Source organism: Myotis brandtii, unplaced genomic scaffold, assembly GCF_000412655.1.
Source record: "Myotis brandtii unplaced genomic scaffold, ASM41265v1 scaffold84, whole genome shotgun sequence".
In the NCBI taxonomy this organism is placed as follows: Eukaryota; Metazoa; Chordata; class Mammalia; order Chiroptera; family Vespertilionidae; genus Myotis; species Myotis brandtii.
In genome coordinates, this window is record NW_005371410.1 from 5,829,990 (window position 1) to 5,847,935 (window position 17,946).

Consider the following 17,946-nt stretch of genomic DNA (forward strand, 5'->3'; position numbering starts at 1 on the left):
CAGCTCGCGCACCAGGCACGACGGGCAGAGCGCCGAGCCATCCACCCCGTCCACCCGTGCGGCCAGCACGTGGCGTATGGAGCTTTGCCAGCTGGAACAGGAAGATAGGAGGATGCCACTAACTCATGAAAGAGAGAGAGGCTCTCTTTTTATTTGCCAAAGAAAGAATTTCCTTTCTAAACCTCATGATAAAGTCAAGGGCTCATCGACATTTCTGGCAGCGGCTACAATGTCTTAGAGGTCCGGAGTCCCTCGGCAGCTTCTCTGAGACTAGACCCGCTCAGGCGTGGACTTCTGTCCCCCGCACTCCTCCACCCGCGGGAGAGGCGGGGTGTGTGTGTGGCGTCAGTCCAGGCAGTTTCACTGATTTTTCTGCAAACAAGCAGGGGATATAGCGCAGTCAGTCCTCCCGAGAGGGGGCTGGTACTTTCGTTCTAAAGCTCTCGTTTCCTCGGGGAACAGAATTGCTAGACGCATGGGTGCGCTGTCTTTAGTCTTCCCCGCTCCCTCTGAGGGCCGGCAGGGGTTAAATCTCAGGCTCCGGCTCCGTGGGAGAAGGTGAGGCTGGGAGGTCCGAGGGGAGGGCGTGCCATCTGGGTGCCGGAGAGGTGTGGATGGAGGGGATCGTCTCCTCCCTGCTGGAGCCGCTTTGTTAGCGAGGAGGGGTGAGTGGGAAGTTTCTTGGACTTGACCGAAGCGGGGGTACGGTGGGGGGTGGTGGGGTGGTGGTGAAGGTCTTGTTTGGCCAAAAAAGACCCTCAAGGTTAGATAGATCTTGGATTTAGGGGAGGTTGCACAGCTGAGTGCATCGGTAGCGCCTCCCTATTTAGAAATCCACAACCCCACCCTCACCCCCACGAGACAAATGACACCCTTCAGCATGCAATGATTTTTTTGAAAGATCACAGGATGTGAGACAGCCTGGTCATGTCGGTGCTTTTTCACGTGCCCTGCCCCTTCCCTATTTGCAGTGAATGGTTTCTGTAATATTCCGAGAGGTGGAAAGAAAGTTCCTCCTCTCCCCCAGTTGACCGGGTTACCATAGACTGGGTTGGTGATCCTTGGTTTGTGGAGAAGGGACTCGGTCCCCTTGGGGATCCTGACACGTGGGAGGAGGCTCTGTTGCAATGACTTGTTCCGGTTCTTTCTGTAAAGTAAACACGTAAACGTAAACGAAAGCAAACATTTTCACCAAGGTAGCAACAATGAAAACCTTGCTGGGTGGGATACATTTCTCACGGCTTGCTTTATCTTGCTCAAAGATAAACCTCTTTTGGGACGACCGATTTCTCATGTCTTATGAAGTCCTGTCATTTCGACGCTGTACAGTAAGATGCAACAGTCAAATTTAAGACAGAATGTATTTCCTCCTTTTAATGTTCACGTGCTCAAGAAGTCGTTAGATCAGCGGTTCTCAACCTGTGGGTCGCGACCGCTTTGGGGGTCCAACGACCCTTTCACAGGGCTCGCCTAAGACCATCGGAAAACATATATAGTTACATATTGTTTTTGTGATTAATCACTATGCTTTAATTATGTTCAATTTGTAACAATGAAAATACATCCTGCATATCAGATATTTACATTACCGGCCTGCGGACTCAAGGGTCCCAGGTTCGATTCCGGTCAAGGGCATGTACCTTGGTTGCAGGCACATCCCCAGTAGGGAGTGTGCATTAAAGGGTCGGCATTAGAAAGGTTGAGAACCACTGCGCTAGATTGTTGCTAGGTGAAAATGATTTAGGAGGATTGTAAATCCATTCAATTAATGACACACTCAAGAGGGTTTTGTTTAAGACCCCTTCAAATTACTCAGTACGGGTCTCCTAATTCCCAGTAGGTTTGGGAATTTCTCAGAGCAAAGAGATGATATTGTATCATTAATTCACGTTGCATGATATCTTTATTTCTAGGAACCTATTGGAGAAATAAACATTGTTTTTAAGTCAAAGGAAAGAAAATAAACATTTAATTGAAATTATTTAACTTAAGTCCCCAGGGCGATCTTTGATACAAAGTGTCCTTTTTAAGCACTTACTCCTAGACTTTATTGGGGAAGAAGGGTTATTTGTTTCTCTGAGTTAAAGGTTAATTATGAATTAAATGATATCCTTGACCTTAACTAATGGAAAGGAGGAGAAAAGATGACATAAAGGGTGAGACAGAAACAGTTTCTCCGTGAGGGGAGTGCAGTCATTATTTTGTGTCAAGGCTCCACTCTTGGTAAGTGGCCACAGACATTTAGAAGCTTGGAAGGAAGTACGTAGTGCATTTAAAGGGTTGAAAAACACAAACGTATTCTAAGAAGCACATCTTTATAGTAAGCAGTTGGTAAGAGCTTCACCTTCTCACATATTTTTAACAAGTTCATTTGCTTTGTGAAACCACAAATTAAAAGGTGCCACTGCCTTTTACCTGTGTGACCAGTTACACCATACCACAACATTGCCATGCAATCCCTTTGCTAGTTCCTCATTTTAAAGTAATGTGGTCTGCCCTAGCTGGTTTGGCTCACTGGATAGAGCGTCGGCCTGCGGACTCAAGGGTCCCAGGTTCGATTCCGGTCAAGGGCATGTACCTTGGTTGCAGGCACATCCCCAGTAGGGAGTGTGCAGGAGGCAGCTGATCGATGCTTCTCTCTCATCGATGTTTCTAACTCTCTATCCCTCTCCCTTCCTCTCTGTAAAAAATCAATAAAATATGTTTAAAAAAAAATAAAGTAATGTGGACTGACTCATTAATCAGAAGACCATTTTTGCCAAACAGAATGATTAGGTAATTTACCACCCCTCCTTCCTGGCAACACGAGCATTATATTGGATTTCCTCTGTTCTCTAGTATTTGTTTCTAAGTGAATTTATTCAAATTGCAAAAGGTAGCAAATTGTTCCAGACAGTAATTACTCTAAAATATTTGCATTTCATTTGTTTTTGTTGGAGGTTTTACTTGTGCATGAAAGAAACAAATTTTTCTTATTTTGATAATAGTTAGTTGTCATTTAGTTATATCATCAAAGTAAAATTGATGTTTTTGGATCTACCCATTAATTTGTTTTAAATGTTTGACTGCTTAACTTTCATTAAGGTTAGTCAAGTATTATATAATGTAAACCTATCTTTTTTTTTTTTTAATTAATTTTATTGATTTTTTACAGAGAGGAAGGGAGAGAGATAGAGAGTTAGAAACATCGATGAGAGAGAAACATCGACCAGCTGCCTCCTGCACACCCCCTACTGGGGATGTGCCCGCAACCAAGGTACATGCCCTTGACCGGAATTGAACCTGGGACCTTTCAGTCCGCAGGCCGACACTCTATCCATTGAGCCAAACCGGTTTCGGCATGTAAACCTATCTGATAAGTTTTTTCTAGCAAACTCATTTTTAATTTCTAATATGAAAAGTTTATTGAATTTATTATTCTGTATTCTCAAACAACACTGAATGGTACAAAATAAAATCAAATTTTTACTTTCTGCTCTTGTTTTCATCACCTTTCTCAGAGACAACCATTCTTCTTATTATTTTTTTGATTGATTGAGTTATATTGATATACTTTATCATAATCCAGAATACTAAACTAATCCCTTGACAATTAGAAACTTATCTGATTCATCTAATAAATTTCTTTCAAGTGTATGTTTCATTATGCATATAATGAAAGGGTCATTATTGGGGAATACAAAATAGTGTTTTTCAAATAAAAGTTAGTTTTTATCTTTAAAGATGATTTATCTGTCTGTGAAAGTAAAACACAAAAGATGCTCATTAGTTTTACTTTTTGTTTCTCTGTAGTTATAGATACTCAGTATGTTTCCACTGACTGAGGAAAACAAGCATGTGGCCCAGTTGTTGTTCAATACTGGTACATGTCCAAGATGTATCTTCAGATTCTGTGGTGTGGATTTTCATGCACCTTACAAACTTTCTTACGAGGTATTTTCTTTCTTTTTTTTTTTAAGTTAAGAAATTTTCTCTAGTTTTAAAATAATACTTGTATATTTGAGGGCAAGTATCTATCCATAACTCTACGTTAAATTTAAAAACACTATAATAAAATAATTACTGGTAACTCTAATTTTAGAATTTACATTATCATAAAAATGTAAGTTTCTTTTTAAGTGATTAATCTAACATTTAATATAGTGGGATCTTTGTGGAGCAATTCCCTGGTGCATTTAATGTTTGTATAGACCCTTCCTAAAGAGTATCTAGACAGACTATCACAAAGTAGTGCTTCTTACCAGATATTAGGAAGTTTAACAGGAGGGAATGGTAGTCCTTAACTCTATTAAGTGAAAGCATTGTGGGTTCGGTTGCATTTTCTTTCTGTTTTCTATTTTATCATTTTATTTACAAATAGTATTTGCAACCCTCTAGAAAGAAATTCCATTAAAATCATTAATTATTTACTGCTATTAATAACAACAAAAGTAATACAGAGATCTTTGACATTTAATAGAATCCTTTCACATAAAATATATAACATTTTGTGAAATATATTTGATTCTAATAGTGATATTCTTTTCAGAGGCAGATAGTAATTATATATATGTAAATATATAACTATACAAACAGTATAAACAAACACACACACACACAGATTCATACACATGAACACTCAGTTTCTTATAATTTTAAAAAATTTCCCAGGAGTTAGCAATAGCAGTCATTTTTCCTATGTATTAATTGTTTCTATTATTTTAAAATAATAATTATATCTAATATTCATATAGCATTATTATATTTCAACCTTCATGTAACTCTCATAGTAACCTATTAGGTAAGTACATACTATGATTGTCTCTATTTTCAGATGAAGAACTGAGGCACAGAGAGGTTAAGCAACCTGCCCAAAGTTACACAGCTATTAAGTGAGCAAGCTAGGATATGAACTGTCTGTCTGAACCCAAAGCCTAGAATTTGGAGCTGAAAGACATGGATTTGAATCCCAGTTCCACAACTTTCCATCTTCAGTTTTCTCCTCTGTAATTGGGAATGATGATAACATCCACCTCACAGGATTTTAAGGGACAATATCTAATAAAGTATGTGAAAGCACTTTGAAAACTGGAAATGGTACATATGCTATGATGATTAATATATGTGTATATTTATTTATACACACAATGACTATAAAGTAACAAAACTGGTTTTGTGTAACTTCTCTTACACATTTTAAAAGACATTATAATCTAGTATGCTATGCATATGTTGTTAAGATTTAAAACATACTAAAAAACTTAGTGTTACTAACTTTTGTTTGTATCATTTTGTGTAAATATGTAAATATTTGAAGACTTTTTAAAAAAAATGTATTTAAATTTTGACCTGTTCTATTCATATAATTATATATGTACATATACATATATATATGTACTGTGTTATACCAACATTGTAGATCTTAGGTAATAATAAACATTTGTGTGGGTCATAATAAACCTGTATGTGTATGTATGTATGAGTATTTCTCTGTTGATAAAATAGGAGAGTTAATGTCTTAATAAAATGAATTAAATTTGTTTGAGTGAAAAACTTTTCCCTTTACAGTCAGTAAATTGTAATCTGAGTGAATTTAAAAGGATATTTATTCAACAACTGAAAAATAAAGCCTGTTTAATTTAAACAAAATAGAGGAAAAAGTCTTCTGAGTATTTGGATGAGTAGAATGTCTGAAATATGAGAATGGTTTCAAAGGAATGCCACTTTTAACATTCTAATTCAAAAGGTAACAAAAAGTAGGCAAACCAGAATGTAGTAGAGGGCCGCTTTCAATTAGCACATATAAATGGTTTGTAATTATGCTGCCAAATCTCAGCATTTCCAGCATCTGTTTACCTTTATTTAGTAAATTGTCTTGAACTTACTTTTACTTAATAGACCCCTAATTTCTCTCTAATTTTTCAGACTTCATATTAAATATTATACATATGACGTTTTAGTGATTGTGAGGTTATTACATAACCAATAATGGAAAGCAATAATGGAAAGTCCGTTTGTATTTCTATTTGTTAACAATTGGAAATGAAAAGTGGTTTCTTTTTTCTTTTTTCTTTTTTTTTTAATTAGCAAGTGAATGAGTGAATGACCCCACAACAGAACTACAAGCCCAGTGAACTAATTAATTAGTTAATATCTTAATGGAGACTTTCTGCCTCAGATTTAGCTTCTCTGATATATGAAACTCTTTTGAAAAAATATTCACACATTTATCATAGAAGTTAGTTAAGCCTCTTTTAAATTCCCCAGAAAGCCAATGCTGGCTAATAAAATTAATTCATTGCTCTAGATTGAATATAAGTCAACATTGGGCAAGTTTGTGATATATCATAATATTCACTCCTGTTTTCATGCTTCATCTTACCCTTAGAGTTATTACTTTTATTGTGTTTTGTTAAAAATTAACTTTCTAGGAGTTGCTCAATGAACTACAGAAATTTCTGAAAACTGAAAAAGGTGAATTAATTTTGGAAGTTCCAAACCCACCTCCCAAGAAAATTCGACTCCATGAACTGGAAGATGGGATTGATGGGACTGATAATCAGAGTCAAAATGGAGAGGGAAGGGTGTCCGTTATTGAAGACGGAAGCATTGCTTCTAAGAACTCCAGTCCAAATGTATGCAATGTATGCCTAGGAATTCTTCAGGAATTCTGTGATAAAGAGTTCATTAAAAAGGTAAATAATCTGTCTTCTGTTATTATATGTGCACTTATATAGAGATCTTTAGTTTTAAACCTAGAATTCTTTTTTTTTATTGATTTTAGAGAGATAGGAAGGGAAAGAGAAAGAGAGAGAGAGACATCAATGTGAGAGAGATTCATTGATTAATTGCCTCACCTATGTACCCTGACTGGGAATCAAACCCTCAACCTTTTGGTGTACGGGATGACACTCCAATCAACTGAGCCACCTGGCCAGAGCAGACCTGGAATTCTTGTATCTACAGGAACAATGCCATTCATTTCAACGTGTTTCACACCAATGTATTATTAAAACATTTCCTTAATTTATTTCAAATAATGAACACCTTTTTATCTAAAATTACCTTTTAATCAACATGATATCTGAAAATGAAATATATATCCCTTTATGTATGTCAGTCATGAGTGCTATTCAATTGAAAAAAATAAATAGCAGTTTTCCCTTTGCTATTTTAACATAAGAAGCTAGAGAAAAGTTCTTTGTTAGTCATACCTATTAGTGTCTAGAAAAGTGTTACAGCCTTGTGGGAGGTGCATGTTTGAATGTAGGACTGGCTTTTGTTCCCAGCTGTCAAGAGTGCCATATTTGGCTTTACTTTGTTTAAAATCTTTTTTAAATGATGAGGTAACCTAATAGAAAACTATTTTGACATTCAGCAGATTGTTCTGCAGGAGAGTCCTTGCTGTTTCGGTGTTGTCAGTCTTCAGGGTCATAGTTAGCAAATATTTGATTTCATGATGTTTGTGAGAATTCCCTACTCAAAGGTGAAAGTTTAGAAGTTTTGCAGTGTCATTTCCTGGACCAAAAATCTATGTTATGAAGATTAGTATACAATTTTTAACACTACTCTTCTATGTAATAAAGTAATTTTTATGTAATACTTTTTCAGGTGTGCCAGAAGGTAGAGGCCTCTGGATTTGAATTCACTAACTTAGTGTTTTCAGTCTCCTTCCCACCACAGCTATCTGTAAGAGAGGTAAGGTCATTTATACACACGAAACTGCATGTGAAATGCATGCTAGGAGTTTCTCAAAAAATATGAATGTAGAAATATTCCTTACCATATTACATTTTGTACATTTTGTGTACTTATTGAATGATTGAAACCATTACATTATTATAGCTGTTTAATAATATTGAGTGAATGGATGAAAAAAGGAATTATTGGTTCAGATTCGTGTATTTGTCACAGAACTGCCATTTTTTTGTTTTTATTTTTATTTAATTTTAAAAATATGTTTTTATTGATTTCAGAGAGAGAAAAGAAGAGGGAGAGATAGAAACATTCCATTGACTGCCTCCTGCACAACACCTACTAGGGATTGAGCAAACTGGGCATGTGCCCTGTCTAGGAATCGAACCTGGGACCTGGTGCATAGGACCACCCTCAACCAACTTAGTGACACTGGGCAGGCAGGACTGCTATCTTTTTAAAAGGTCCTCATTCAGCCCTCGCTGGTTTGGCTCAGTGGATAGAGCGTCAGCCTGCGGACTGAAGGGTCTGGGTTCAATTCCAGTCAAGGGCACATGCTCGATTATAAGCAAAGCCCTTATTCAGTAGAAGACATTGAGTTTTAGTTCTGTGGTCAGAGAAAGATAATTGACCAGGAATCCAGAGACTTAAGTGAGTGTGTGTGTGTGTGTGTGTGTGTGTGTGAAGTGTGCATTTTATAATGGTCCTAGGATAGGGTTATTTCAATTATGATGAACTTTCTTATTTTCTGATAAAAAATGGTAGCACCTCTTTTAGTCAATGGTAAAAAGGGAAATAACCATATTTCATTTAACATTTTTCCTTTGTTAGGGAAAAACTCACATAATAATAGTAGTAATTACTGTAATATTCTTGTGTGTCAAAACTGACATGAAAACATAAAACTATTTTTGTTAATACTGTTATATGAAGTATAGGGAGAATGGCCTCTGTAATCTCAAATTATAACAATGAGTTCTAAACATATCCATTTATTTTATGTATAAGGTGTCTTTTTGTTAAGAATCCCAAAGCATCACCAGAACATTACATCTTATACTGTCACTTTCTTTGGGTGAGAATGTTTATTAGCCCCTAAAAGGCTGAAAATTGATTTAAAATTTGTTCAATGATAGGTAGGAGCTGAGACGTGAAAGAGTAGATGCTTTTAAGTAGTACCTCTGTTGATGACAAGATAACTGAGAAAATGGAAGGATAAAGGGGATGATGATATACTGAGGTTTATAAACACTTAAAGTCATTTTCTAGTCAATCATCAAAGCATTTCTCACAGATAGGTTATCTCCAAGGTTCAGTTTTGGTAGAGAGAAACAGACTTCAAAAGCTATATGACTCACAAGAAGTTGGAGTATTTGAGTAACAAAAATAGGAATAAGAAATACAGTTGACCCTTGAACAACAAAGGTTTGAACTGCGTGGGCCCACTTATACAAAGGTTTTGTTATTTGTTTGTTTTTTAGAGAGAGAGGGAAGGAGGAAGGATGGAGGGGCGAACCCGCAACCCGGGTATGTGCCCTTGACCGGGAATCGAATTCAAGACTCTTTGGTGTGCAGGCTGATGCTCTAACCGTTGAGCCACTCTGGCCAGGTCTGCACAGGTTTTTTCAATAAATACTGTAAATATATTTTCTTTAAATTTTTTTTCATTGACTTCAGAAAGGAAAGGAGAGGGAAAGAGAAATAGAAACATCAGTGATGAAAGAGAATCATTATTGGCTGCCTCCTGCATGCCCCTACTGGAGTTGGAGCCCGAAACTTGGGCATGTGCCCTGACTGGAATCGAATCATGTCCTCCTGGTTCATAGGTTGATACTCAACCATTGAGCCACACCCAGCCAGGGATTTTAACAATTTTGATTTAATATTTATTGACTACTTATGAAGTATTTATAGTCCATGTCAGAAATAGAAGATGCCATTTAAAAAAATAGAATTATTCTGCTTACACTCTATTTACTATTTGTAAGTGATTTTAACCACTAAGCTATTTAGCAGAAATATGTGACTATTCCTATTATTGGGGAATTATTACTTTCCACAGATTAGTGTGTTGTGACTCATTGTTTTCTTTTTTGTTAATGAGTAGTCTATTTTTCCTCACTCATTTCTTAAGAATAATCATTATTCAAAAGTATGCAATTTTATATGCATCTCACTATTTTCACAACCAAGAGTTCTTTAGCAAATTGTGCTTATGTTTCACTTTGTGATTTTCTTTTATCATTATGTTTTGTTAGTTTCCTTTATTGCTGTCTTTTATTACTTCTTTGGTGTTGAGGTATGTTCTGGGCCAGACTGGATATAAATTGCTTTTTCATACCAACTTATTTGTTACACATTCCAATTTTTAAAAAGTATACATCTTCAGACTATTCTTGCATTTTGAATATAAATTCTGTAACTTCTTCAGTGACATATTTCTTCTACAATGTGGTTTTTTCAATTTAGATCTTTAAAACTTTGAACTTATTTGTCTGTGTGTAGAATAAACATTACTATACATGGAATTGATTGGTGTTAGTTATTTCATAATTCAGCGTAGAATATACAATTAAGTAAATTTTTCCCACTTCTAAAGAAGAAAATTATGATTACAAATATATTGATTTGAAAGCAAATATTTTATCAACAAGGTAATATTTGTTATATTCCTGCTTACAAAAGAACCAAGGGAAGGGATGACCTCAAGTAAAGGATTTTTTAAAAAATCAAGCTATTAAATTTGTGTTAATTTCTATATTCCTGGACCTCCCAATGCCTTTCTGGCTACAGCTGTAGTTTTTACTTATCATCATAGAAGCACTAATTTAAGAGCCTAGGAAGAAAGCATGCAGTTAGTATAATTATCATCATCTTTCATTGAGTTTAGGAGAATGGAAGGAGGGATGGAGTACTTCTCCTGTGGGTGTGTTCCTAGGAACCAGCTGGTCTGGTTAGGACAGTTTTAGGCTAAATACTACTGAAGAGGAGAAAAACAAGCAGATTAATTGATGAAACTATGTTAGACATACAGTAAGGCATGGTAAGCAGAAATAAATGGAGGCAGTATCGAGAGATTCACAAAAGACAGATATGGAAACTAGCTTGATGTTATACTTAGGAGCTTCAGTACCTTCTACAAAAGGTATTTGTATAATACCTTTATACAAAATATGAATGACAATATAAAGTTGAGATGATAAGGGAGAAGAATAAATATCTTATGACTGTTTTGGTGACTTTCTGGATTTTGGCTTACCATTTGAATGTAGCAATTCAAATATCTTAAAGGGAGAGATATAATAGTGTGCTATGCCAAGAAATTACATCTCCATTGAGATCTTTTGAGTGGAAGGATGCTAAACACTATTTAGAGGAGAATTTAAAGCAAGAGAGAAATGGGATAGATACAGAAGTGAAAGTGTGCTGTATGCTCATTGGCCTAAGGAAGAGGTGATGAGTTGCATACATAAAATAGGCACACAGGTTAATGTATACAGTAGCATGAGGAACTCCCAGTATTTAGGCACTTGATGGAAATCACGTTTGCTAAAAGCACAGCGTCTGACAGCTTTTGAATGGGAACAGTTACTTCTCCTAAAATAGTGGTTCTCAAACTTTAATGTGATAGGACTCATTTGGAGAGTTTTCCAGGCCCCATCTCCAGGTATTCTGATACAACAGGTCAGTGGGACCCATGACTCTGGTTCCTAAAAAGTTCATGGATGATGTTGCTGTTGCTGGTACAAGAACCACAGTTTGAGAACCACTTTCCTAAAGAATAATGGTGAAACTAATGTAGTCCTAAATGAAAATGGACAACCTTTTAAGATTTGTGTTCCTGATAGGAAGAGAGAAACAAACATAATTAGAGTATATCCTAGACTTGCTAGATGGATTTCAAGCAGTCGAAGAAAAATGGCATGGGAATCTTGCCTGGAAGATAAATGAAAAGGAATGGGAGGTGCAGAGGAAGTGCAATTGAGACTTTAATTAAAACCAAATTATCCCAACCAATAAAAGGAAGTTTAGGGATAAAAACATATTCCAGTAAAAAAAGAAATGGGGAATACCTCCCTTTTTTTTTCTTTCTCTCCCTCTCCCCCTTCCCTCAAATGTTTACATAAACATTTGTATTTATATATTTAGATATATTTATTTGACTTTTTATTTTGGAAAATTTCAAAAGTAGTAAGACCTGCCTAATAACCCCTATGTATGTATTATTCAATTCCAACAGCTAAATTTTTTGCCAATTCAGGATCAGTTTCAAAAAGAGAGAGGAAAGGTGAAGTCAAATTAATGCAAATGTAAGAAGAGGTTTAGATTTCTAAGAATAGCAACTAAAAGATAAAATCTCCCCGAGTAGAGACTTCCAAGAATTGCTAAGGAAGACTTGGGGTACTCAAAGTTATGTTTAGAGCAAGAAAGGGATGAAAAGGGGATTGATTTGCTGTTAGGAACTGAAGGTATGCTGCTGATGGATGACATAGAGAAGGCAGAACTCTGAACATCCTATTTTGCTTCTGTCCTTTCTGTCAAGAAAAATCTTCCTCTGAAAAGCGTAGCATGATCATTGGTAGGGAAGAATGAAAACTCCAATGGCGAAGCTTCTCTAAATGGGTTCAGGTATTTGAGCCTGGATGAATTACATTCCAAGATAGATTCAGAAAGAACTTACAGCGGTCCATGATCTTTGAGAGCTCTTCAAAGATAACAGATTTTCCAAATGACTGGAGGCAGGTAAGGGCAGTTTCAATTTTCCAAAGGTGAAGAAAGGTGGTTCTGTTAAGTACTAGCTGGTGAGCTTGATCCTAAAACCCTGGCAAGATTCTAGATCAGGAACTAAAGAATAAATGATGGGCACTGAGAAATAAGGCAAACTTGATGTCAACACATCAAACAGGTCTGCTAAGAACAAATCAAGTCTGCAACATTTCTGCCTTTACAGGTAGCAGGACTGGTAGAGCAGGGAAATACAGTAGCACTGGTGTGATTGGAATTCAGCTAGTCATTGACTAGGTTTCTTTCTCATGATAACTACCTGAAAGTGGCAGGGTGGATTGTGCCTGACTGGCCACACCCAAAAGGAACTGATTAATGATCGGTGTGGACGTGGACAGTGTTTCTCCCCATGTACTCTGCAGATCAGCCACCTGAAACCTACTGGGGGAAGGTTGTGATTGCTGGGCCTTGTCCCAGACCTCCTAAATCGGAATCTCTAGAGACGGGGCATAGAAACCTCTCAGCCGTTCATGTACACACTGAAATGTAAGAACCATGGAACTTCAGGCAGATTTCTGATGTGCTGCAGAACTCGCTTCATACCTTGTCCTGTTCATGGTTTCTATCATTGATGACATAATAGGAGCACTCACTACAGGTGTGCATGACAAGAACTGAGTGTATAGCAAATAGGTTGAATGTTAGAACTGAGATCCAAAAAGATCTCAAGAATAGGGAAAAATCTAATGAAATGAAATTTAACAGAAAGAAACATAAATTCTTATACTTGGGATTAGAAAACTGCCAAGTAAAGGATAGGCAGGAGTGGCTTAAAAACTGTGTTTATAGACCAGGTGTAGGGGTTTTAGTTCATGGCCTGATAAGAATGAGAGGTGTGATGTAGATAACCTCTGGATTTTAGTCCAGATATTAGAAGTATCGGATCTGGAAAGATGAAGGTGGCAATCCTGTGTTACTCAGTGCTGGTCATTCCTGGAGTGCCATATTCAGAGGGAACACTCTACTTTAGGAGGAAGAAGGACAAGTGGGAAGGCATTTTGTGGTAGCCCAAATCCCCCAAATTTGTGAATGTTACCGTATGTGAAAAATAAAAAGGGACTTTGTGGTGTAATTAAGATTAAGGACCCTGAGATGGAGAGATCATCCTGAATTATCTGGGTGGGCTCAACTGAATGACATGAGTCCTTAAAGGAACCCTTTCTGGCTTGGGTTAGGGTCAGAGGAAGATGTGATTGTAGAAGAATGGTCAGAGAGATGCACTGTTGCTCACTTTGAAGATGGTGGAAGGGAGGCATGAGCCAAGGGATGTGGGTGGCCTCTAGAAGCTAAAAATGATAAGGAAATGGGTTCTAGCCTAGAACCTCCAGAAAGGAACATAGCCTTGCTGACAGTTTGATTTTAACCCAGATGGACTTCTGACCTAAACATTGGTAAGATAATAAATTTGTGTTGTTTTAACCTACTGAGTTTACAGTAATTTGTTCTAGCAGCAATAAAAAAATGAATACACATTCAGAGGAGTGCATTCAGAATAGTGGAGATGCCCGGCCGGCGTGGCTCAGTGGTCGAGCATTGCCTTATGAACAGGAGGTCACGGTTCCATTCCCAGTCAGGGCACATGCCTGGGTTTCGGGCTCCATCCCCAGTGTGGAGTGTACAGGAGGCAACCAATCAATGATTCTCTCTCATCATTGATGTTTCTGTCTGTCTCTCCCTCTTTATTCCTCTCCTAAATCAATTAAAATATATATAAAAAAGAATAGTGGAGACATCTGAAACCTGGACAAAGGAGCCACTGGAAGAAACTTGGGTTATTTAATTTAGAGAATAGATGATTTAATGGGATTAATTTGCTCTATTTAAGTATTTGAGGGGTTTTCTGCTGCAGAGATAAGATCAGGAGGGAAATAATTTTCAGCCCTAAGGAATTATCCAGATCAGGGGAGACTTTTCAGGGATGGTGAGTTTTCTATCACCAGAATGTTTAAGCCAAAGCTGGGCAACTATTGGTAGATGTATAGTATAGAAGGAAGTCATGCACCATATAGTTAGTTAGACCAGAGACTTTATTCAGCCTTTTCAACTCCAAGAGCATATATAGTTTTAAGAAAAATATTTATTTTAGTAGTTATTTCTGTATTATCTTATATTCATGACTGATTCCTCTGAACTTCTACACCACATTGAGTTAGTGTCACACTAAAATTACCATAGGTTGAATGACCAAGACTTATCTAATATTAGGCCAAACTTGCATTTCTAGGAAAAGAGCATTCCATTAAGTCCTTTAAAAAGTAAATGTTTTTAAAGTCCTGTTAATCTTTTAGGTTTATCTTTCCTAGTGGAGTCCAGTAGAGGGCGATATGGTACTATTAGTTTGGTTTATTGGTCCCTCTGGGGTAGTATGTGGGCGTTTGCTCACTCTATTGATTTTAAATGCATATAGCGCCTCTTAAATGTTACTTTGGTTGTATGAAACACCTACTTTTTTTTTTTTTAGGACTTTACTGTTTATTACATTTAGTTAATTAGATATAAATGTTACATTCATTCATCTATTTAAATATTTATTGAGCTTAAGTATTTCTGTGAAACAATTGTTCTAAATCTTCCTCACTCTTCAGATCCTTTTTTGATGTCTTATTACATATTTATTTGTTTAATTATTTTCTTATTTAAAAAAACTGAAATACAGTTGGTTATAACATTATTGATTTTAGGTGTACAACATAATGACTCAATATATGTCTATATTGCAAAATGATCACCATGATATGTCTAGTTAATGTCCATCACCATGCATGGTAACAAATTTTTGTGTGTGATGCAACATCTTTGTTTTCTTTTTCTTTTAAGTTTTTAAGTTGAATTTATTGGGGTGACATTAGTTCATAAAACCATACAGGTTTCAAGTGTATAACCCAATAAAGCATCACCTGCATACTGCATCATGCACCCATCGCCCAAAGCAAAGTAGAAAGAAACATAAATTCTTATACTTGGGATTAGAAAACTGCCAACTAAATGATAGGCAGGAGTGGCTTAAAAACTGTGTTTCTTTCCATCCCAATTTATCCCCCCTTTATTAATTATTATATTATCCATTTGAATAACTATAAACCTACTTTTGCCCACCCCTGTATATACATACAAATGACAAATTAAAGAGCCATATTATTTTTGTTATATACTAATTTAAAAGCTATTCATATACTTTGAAGTATTGATATGATTGAAGCTCTTGATTCTTTTTTCTGGTGGAATCTCAGTTTATCTATGAAGTGGTTGTTAAAATGTTACTGTGAGTATCAGGTCCAATATAATGTGAAGGGAACTAACTTAGATAGGAAGAAATAAAATAGATTTTATTTAAATGTGGTCTTGAAGTATCCATAAGGGAATGAAATAATGAAATTGATGCAAAGGTATCAACATGGGTAGCACTTTTATTATATTAAGAATCATAGTATAAAATGGTTTCTGTTTAGAATTCATTTCACACCTAGGATTTAAATTTTCTGTGAAGGTGTTATGATGTGTATTGACCGTATGATATTCATTTAGTATTATCACTATAAATTCATATTAGAAACCATGAGATAGTAATTTTAGCACGTATTTGGATCGTATTTCTGAAGGCATCACAGAAATCCTCTACCTATCAAGGAAATGAGCATGCTTACTCATGCCCTATTGTAACCAGGCAGAATGCTACACTGCTATTCCAAAAGATTTTTTAAAAATATAGACATGTATTCAGGGCACTTCTGTGAGATAACATTTTTATTCATGATGTAACCCCAAGTTATAAAAATTTTACAAAAAATCTTATTTTGCAAATAAGATTAAGATGGCCTACATGTGTCTCCTTTTTTTTTTTTTAATATATTTTATTGATTTTTTACAGAAAGGAAGGGAGAGGGATAGAGAGTTAGAAACACCGATGAGAGAGAAACATTGATCAGCTGCCTCCTGCACACCCCCTAATGGGGATGTGCCTGCAACCAAGGTACATGCCCTTGACCGGAATTGAACCTGGGACCCTTGAGTCCGCAGGCCGACGCTCTATCCACTGGGCAAACCGGTCAAGGCTCCTTTTTTTATATACATAAAATAAAATTTACGACGTTAACAATTTTAAAGTGTCCAAATCAGTGGCATTGTTACGATGTTGTGCAACCATCATTACTATCTAGTTTTGCTATTGAGTTTTTTTTCTTGTTTCTAGTTTTGTAAAGTTGCTTTTTTCAGTTTATTTTGGCCTCTCCCATGTGAGAGGCCTTCTTCAGTTGTTTGCTGACCCTTGGCTGGCCGGTCTTATTTAAGACTACAGTACGAGAAGCAATTGTAAGCTGGAGTGCATGAATAAGGAGGGATGGTTGACAGGCAGTTTTACTGTCTCCATTGTCATTATCTTTAGGACTTTCCTCTTGAGTAGGCCACATTCCTCAGAGAAGATGCAATTTCCTATCTAGAGAACTGTCCAGATCCAGAGGTGGGGGCAGCAGTGGTGGGTGTGTGCCATGATCTTATTGTCTTTGTTTACTCAGTGAAGTAAATGTAACTCATGACCCCCCAGTCGAAAGACCCCCATTTTGCCATCTCCAGGAAAAAGACTCTATGGTCTTTACAGGAGTTAGGGAGAGGCATTCACCTGGCTGCATGGAGAGCGGGAGGGGTGTAAGGATCTACCTCTTTTTCAAACAGATTTCAGTCAATCTTCCTTTTTTTTGGATCCTCCTACCCCTATTTCCAAATTCCTTCATGTTGTTTATTACTCAGACTTTTGCTGATTGCCTATCAGTTTGTCCTGCTGCCAGTTTGGGATTCCAATTTATTCTGGGGGGTCTACTAAGTCCTTTATCACTCTTCTGTTTGCTTTCCAAACGTTGCTGTTCCCTACATTCTCACTGTCCTCATCCTGGAAGAGTTTATACACTTTTAACAAATCTCTTTACTGTTGGTTTAGAACAGTGGTTCTCAACCTTCCTAATGCCACGACCCTTTAATACAGTTCCTCATGTTGTGGTGACTTCCAACCATAAAATTATTTTTGTTGCTACTTCATAACTGTAATTTTGCTACTGTTATGAATCGTAATGTAAATATCTGATATGCAGGATGTCTTTTCATTGTTACAAATTGAACATAATTAAAGCATAGTGATTAATCACAAAAACAATATGTAATTATATATGTGTTTTCTGATGGTCTTAGGCAACCCCTGTGAAAGGGTCGTTCGACCCCCAAAGGGGTCGCGACCCACAGGTTGAGAACCGCTGGTTTAGAAGATTAGCAAAAGTTCATCCCTTCATTTGATCTTCTCTCTTTACCCAGAAGTCCAAATATATTTGTTTACTTTTAAGATATAATTTTTGCATTTGTCTCATTTTAATTTTTACTATTGTTACATTATTTTTATTTACTACATTAAACAAATCACCAAGATCAAGGTATACAGCCTTGTTCTTTTTATATGTGAGGTTATATAATGGTTATATAATGGTGGGGGCGGCAGTGGTGTGT

At 36.6% G+C, this 17,946-nt stretch overlaps 2 protein-coding genes across 2 annotated transcripts in view; one reads left to right on the forward strand and one right to left on the reverse strand.

Annotated features, from left to right (window-relative positions):
* PEX13 (peroxisomal biogenesis factor 13) overlaps positions 1 to 477 on the reverse strand; it is a 21,602-nt gene extending 21,125 nt beyond the window's left edge. Inside the window, exon 1 of the mRNA XM_005884643.2 lies at positions 381 to 477. Coding sequence (XP_005884705.1) covers positions 381 to 477 — 97 coding nt within the window. The remainder of the gene's footprint in view (positions 1 to 380) is intronic.
* PUS10 (pseudouridylate synthase 10) overlaps positions 7 to 17,946 on the forward strand; it is a 56,806-nt gene continuing 38,866 nt past the window's right edge. Inside the window, exons 1-4 of the mRNA XM_005884644.2 lie at positions 7 to 665; positions 3,793 to 3,933; positions 6,411 to 6,674; positions 7,591 to 7,677. Of these exons, the coding sequence (XP_005884706.1) occupies positions 3,808 to 3,933; positions 6,411 to 6,674; positions 7,591 to 7,677 (477 nt within the window). The 5' untranslated portion in view covers positions 7 to 665; positions 3,793 to 3,807. The remainder of the gene's footprint in view (positions 666 to 3,792; positions 3,934 to 6,410; positions 6,675 to 7,590; positions 7,678 to 17,946) is intronic.